Below are 4,727 nucleotides of genomic sequence, written 5' to 3'. Positions count from 1 at the left end.
TAATTCTGGGATATGTAGTACTGGAACGGTGAGGAAGCCAAGCGTCGCTTTTTGTGACGTCACGCATTCCGGATTTGCGCGGGTTTAAATGGCTGCTTAAAGACGTGACACAGTTGTGACTTTAAAGGTATGACTTTAAAATTAACTCTCACAGCGACATTTTAAACCTACTAAGACTTAATATAATGCCTTATAATGTGCGTGGATGTCATGATAATTGTTTCTGCCAAATTAATCTTAGCAAAACATATTTTTTGCTATCGTTAAAGAATGGATGGATGGACAGACATGTTTAGCTAATTTGACCTACTTGGACATTAAACACCAAAACTTTTTTGTAATTAATGTAATGTATTGAGATAGTCATTCTCTTAAAGATTATGTTTGCCCTGCATTACAGTTTCTATTCCTGTACTAAATGTTGTAAATGTGGTTCAAGTCTACATAAGACATGAGATTTTTATACACTTTGTTACCTACAGAGAGAAGAAATGCCTCCAAAGAAGAAATTGAGAAAACTAACAACGAATTCAGGTTGGTTGAAGCAATTTGTTAAGTGCATACATTTTGTTCAGTTTGTTTAAAAGCACAATTTGTGTCACGCAGAAGCGGACGCTAAAGAGGTTGGTTCTTCTCCAAAGCCGAGCCGCAAGAGAAAAGCTTCGTCTTCTGCCGAGGCTTCGAGCGCCGATCAGTATTGTCGCTGGCTCATGAAGTCTGAGCCAGAAAGTCGCTTTGAGAACGGCATTGACGTCAAGGTAGCATAATCGACGACTACTCGGGTGTGTGACGCGGTTGCAAACATCTCATCATCATTCAATCCACAGTTTGGAATTGAAGATCTGAAGGCCTTGCCCGATCAGACCAGTTGCTGGGACGGTGTCCGTAACTATCAGGTAGAGCCGCAAAATTAAACAGGTTCTCCAAAAATTAACTCGCAGTTTGAAGTTTAGCTCTGTCTTGGTCAGGCGCGTAATTTCATGCGGCAAATGAAAGAAGGCCAGTTGGTTTTCTTCTACCACAGCAACTGCAAGGAACCTGGCATAGCAGGAATCATGAAAGTAAGATGTATATTGTTCTACTTACCAAATGTAAATTTTATTGAATGTCATTTCCTTTTTTTGTACAGATAGTGAAGGAAGCATATGTGGACCACACTCAGTTTGATAAGAAAGATGTTCATTATGATGCTAGCAGCAAGCCAGACAACCCAAAGTGGAGCATGGTAAGAAAAATAATCAAAAAAATGTAATTAAAAAAAAAGAACAAAAAAAAAAACAAACAAACATTTTTTTAAACATTTGTAGTAAGTCCAATATACTAGACAAACTTCTTACATGAGACAAGGATTGATGGCAACGCTGCTGGTATTTTTTGACTCCTAGGTGGACGTCCAATACCAAAGAATGTTAAAGCGTTTTCTTCCTCTGGCCGAGCTCAAAGAGTACCACCTGAGACATAAGACCAAAGGTGGCCCTCTGAAGGACGTCATGCTCTTCACCAGGGCCAGACTGTCCGTGCAGCCTCTCACTACTGGTAAGTGATGAGATCATTTGAAGTTTGGCATCAGCGTAGGTGCCAACTTTTTATTATCATCCCTGCAGAGCAATTTGACTTTGTTTTGAGCTTGGAGGACCAAGAACCACTCTAAGTCTTTGATGGGCTGAAATAACTCATTGTAAAATGTTTGGGGTGACAGATAAAACTTCAATGGAAAAATAAGTGTGACTTTTTTTTTTTTCTCCCCATTTGGCATCAATTTATTTGACCATTTGGGGACAATGAATCAGTCATAAGCGCTTTGCAAAAAGATCTAAATAGCTCTACTTTCAAAGACTTCAAATCATGTTTGGTGGCAGGAGGACACACGCAGGTGTCGAACCAAACTAACACTTGGATGTGGCAGCCGAATAACGCCGCTGGAATGGCGCCTTGAACCGCTCTTATTTACACATTCGCACCCGTCGGACGACATTCGAGTGCGTTCACATTTCAGAGCTCCCAACCGGAATGTTGTTCGTTCAAAATAAACTAAATCAGTTAAAGCGTTAAGAGTACACACGGAATGGCGTTAGCGTGAAAATCGGAGGAATTATAACGCGTGAGGTGATTTAGTTTGATTCCCAGCAAAACAAACAACAAAGCTAGGACGGATGAGTCCAGTTTAGTCTCCCTTCGTTGTCATCCCTCGGACAGGAAGTGGCCTCACGGGGACCCCCGGTCCGCTCGAAGGCGAGGCTCATACCCGCCCTCCTCCTTGGCGCACTGCTCCAAGGCGCTCTCCGAGGCGGCCGAGCCTTCGTAGCGCTGGGAGGCGATGGCGGCCTGGTGGGACATGCTTTTCCTCACCACGTCGCCTTTCCGCCACAGCGTGATCTCCTGGGAATGCGAGGGGAAAAAAATAGCATTACATATCAGATAGCGGGAGGTCCCGTGCGACTTGAAGACAAAATGGCTACCTGCTGTTTAAAGTAACGTCTCTCCTCCTCGTCAATCAGCACCAGGTTTAGGTAGTAGCGTACCGAGAACTTCTTATTAATGTCTCGCATCGTGGGAGTCATGTCGTAGCCCGCCAAGAACAGCCGGATGGGGATGGACTCGCCTTAAAACAAAACACAATGTGATTATCCAATAATAATAGTGAAGGAAATTTCATTTGTTTTACCCCTGACTGGTGCTCCATCCATTATCTCATACTTGGCGATGGTGTCGTTTTCATGATACACGCTGGGGCCCGTGCCGGTCGTCTCCCGCTTAATAATGTCGATCTCCATGTGCTTTATCTTAATCCTCACCAGCAAAAAGTAGATTTTCCCCACAATGACGTCTTTCAGGTGGTATCTGTTAGAGGGAGAAGATGTAGTATGTGACCATGCTAGCTAAATTAATCTGAATTCCAGAATGGTGATGCTAATTAGGAGGTATTTGTCATCTTACTTGGATTTATTATATTCAAACTCGATGTGGAGACAGTCCTCGATACCGACTTCCATTTTAATGGAGGAGTTGAGTTCGGGATACGTGCTCAATGTGTGCACCACGATGTCCAACTCTTTGCTGATGTCGTTAAGTCTTCGGATCACAGTCGCACGCAGGAAGTACCTGCACACAAGGGGTGGGAAGTTACAGGAAATGAGCAATTTATTTGCCCCTCTCTAAAATTAAGTACCTATTCCTGCTGTGAGCTGTCGACATAAACATTTCAGAGGTCACTACGGTTTGTGAAGGTTTACCTGAGTTTGACATTTTGGCCCGTGTAGGACTCGTAAGGCTTTTCCACGTGAGTGAACTCAAAATCGAACGTCTGCGACTGGGTCATCTCACCGGGCCTCGCCAAGTCTTTCACCAGGGAAACAAATTCGTGGTGATTCCCTCTGTCGTAATACAGCTCTGAAAACACAAAGTAAGGGAATGTAAGCACACAAAACACACAAGTAACACAAGTTCACGATTGTGTACATTCACATGTACATGTGTTGATGCTTTATGATCATCTCTGTTTTAAGCACTTTGCCGCCATCTTGTGGCATCTATGCAATTACAACCAACTTTTTGAGGTATCAATTTTTTACACGTTTGTATTGTTTGACAGAAAATAGGGGTTGAGGAGATTACAGGTGTGCTACACAAGTTTTTATTTAAAAAAACAACAACCCATATATATGTTCTGACGAAACTAGGTTAGAAATGTAGGGCACCACAGCTTCGAGGTGCACTACAGTTCTTCTGATGACCACCTCATCTTCTGCATGAGATAGATAAAGTAGATTAATTCCTTACCAATCTGTCCGACAAATTCAATTTTGATGCCCTGGTGTTCCAGCCTCTTTCCGGGGCTCTTGAGCGTGACGTTGACTCTGCCGCTGACGGTCTCTCCGTCGTAGAAGAGAAAATATTTGTCCTTCTTGCCATCTTCTGTCTTGTGCTCTGCCTTCTTCCTCGTTTCGGCGTCGTTAAGCACCACGTCGATCTCCGCACTTTGTCCGAAAGTGAAGAAGCTCATTGTTGTCACCTTTTTTTTAAAAGTGTATACAGCTATAGCACAAGGCCCGAAGGTTAAATTTCCCTCCGTCCGCAGGCCGCGGTACGTTTTTTTCTTTTTTTAAATAGTGGACGTATTTGTATTGCAAACACGTCAAGTGTCCATCATGCCCAATTGCGGGAACGACTGGGCGGAACACGATAACGCTACGTGCGGCTCAACAGAAGTCAAAATGTCCATCGATTAGGGAAAAAAAAACACGAAAAAAAACACAAAGCGACGTAATTATTCTTTTTCACCGGAAATTTTTCCCCAAAATGTACACTCGATTTGTGCCTAGCCACGCAAAACACGTTCGCGACGTGAATATCGCTACATTACATGATTGTTTTGATCCGATAAGAGAATGTAGCGAGTGTTGTCAATACGCAGGATGTAAGACATCTGGGTCGACTCTACTACTTCCGGGTAAACGCGGCTACAAAGTAAGAGCATTTCAAAGCAGTTACTCACTGACCGGAAGCATAGCTACGCAATAAGAGCAAGTTGTTTAAACATTTAACTCGTACACCAGCCAATTAAATTATTATTATTTAAGAGTAAGATAACAGGAATAAATGATGTATAATAGTTAAGAAAACCTCTAAACTATAAAGAAGAAACAAAAACACTTTTCCCGGTCACATTATTTATACTCACATTATTCTCAATCACATTAAACTTGCAGCTGAAAGGACACACACTA

General features: G+C 42.6%; 2 protein-coding genes across 2 annotated transcripts; one reads left to right on the top strand and one right to left on the bottom strand.

Moving 5' to 3' along the window:
* The first annotated feature begins 3 nt into the window (after positions 1–3).
* Positions 4–1,716, top strand: thyn1 (thymocyte nuclear protein 1). The gene is made up of 8 exons (XM_085917184.1): positions 4–127; positions 483–534; positions 607–758; positions 828–896; positions 969–1,061; positions 1,130–1,225; positions 1,386–1,536; positions 1,605–1,716. Exons 2-8 carry the CDS (start codon positions 492–494, stop codon positions 1,649–1,651), a joined length of 651 nt encoding a protein of 216 aa, XP_085773310.1. The 5' UTR covers positions 4–127; positions 483–491; the 3' UTR covers positions 1,652–1,716.
* On the bottom strand, positions 1,080–4,464 carry LOC147054157 (vacuolar protein sorting-associated protein 26B-like). The gene is made up of 6 exons (XM_085917180.1): positions 3,781–4,464; positions 3,234–3,390; positions 2,938–3,102; positions 2,666–2,841; positions 2,460–2,602; positions 1,080–2,379 (listed from the first exon to the last, which is right to left on the bottom strand). The coding sequence occupies exons 1-6, from the start codon at positions 4,001–4,003 to the stop codon at positions 2,206–2,208; spliced, it is 1,038 nt and encodes a 345-aa protein (XP_085773306.1). The 5' UTR covers positions 4,004–4,464; the 3' UTR covers positions 1,080–2,205.
* Positions 4,465–4,727: the final 263 nt, after the last annotated feature.

Source organism: Syngnathus leptorhynchus, chromosome 7, assembly GCF_054491065.1.
Source record: "Syngnathus leptorhynchus isolate UIUO chromosome 7, UIUO_Slep, whole genome shotgun sequence".
Taxonomy (NCBI): domain Eukaryota; kingdom Metazoa; phylum Chordata; class Actinopteri; order Syngnathiformes; family Syngnathidae; genus Syngnathus; species Syngnathus leptorhynchus.
The sequence above is the reverse complement of the archived record's forward strand: the minus strand, read 5'-3'. Positions and strand labels throughout refer to the sequence as shown.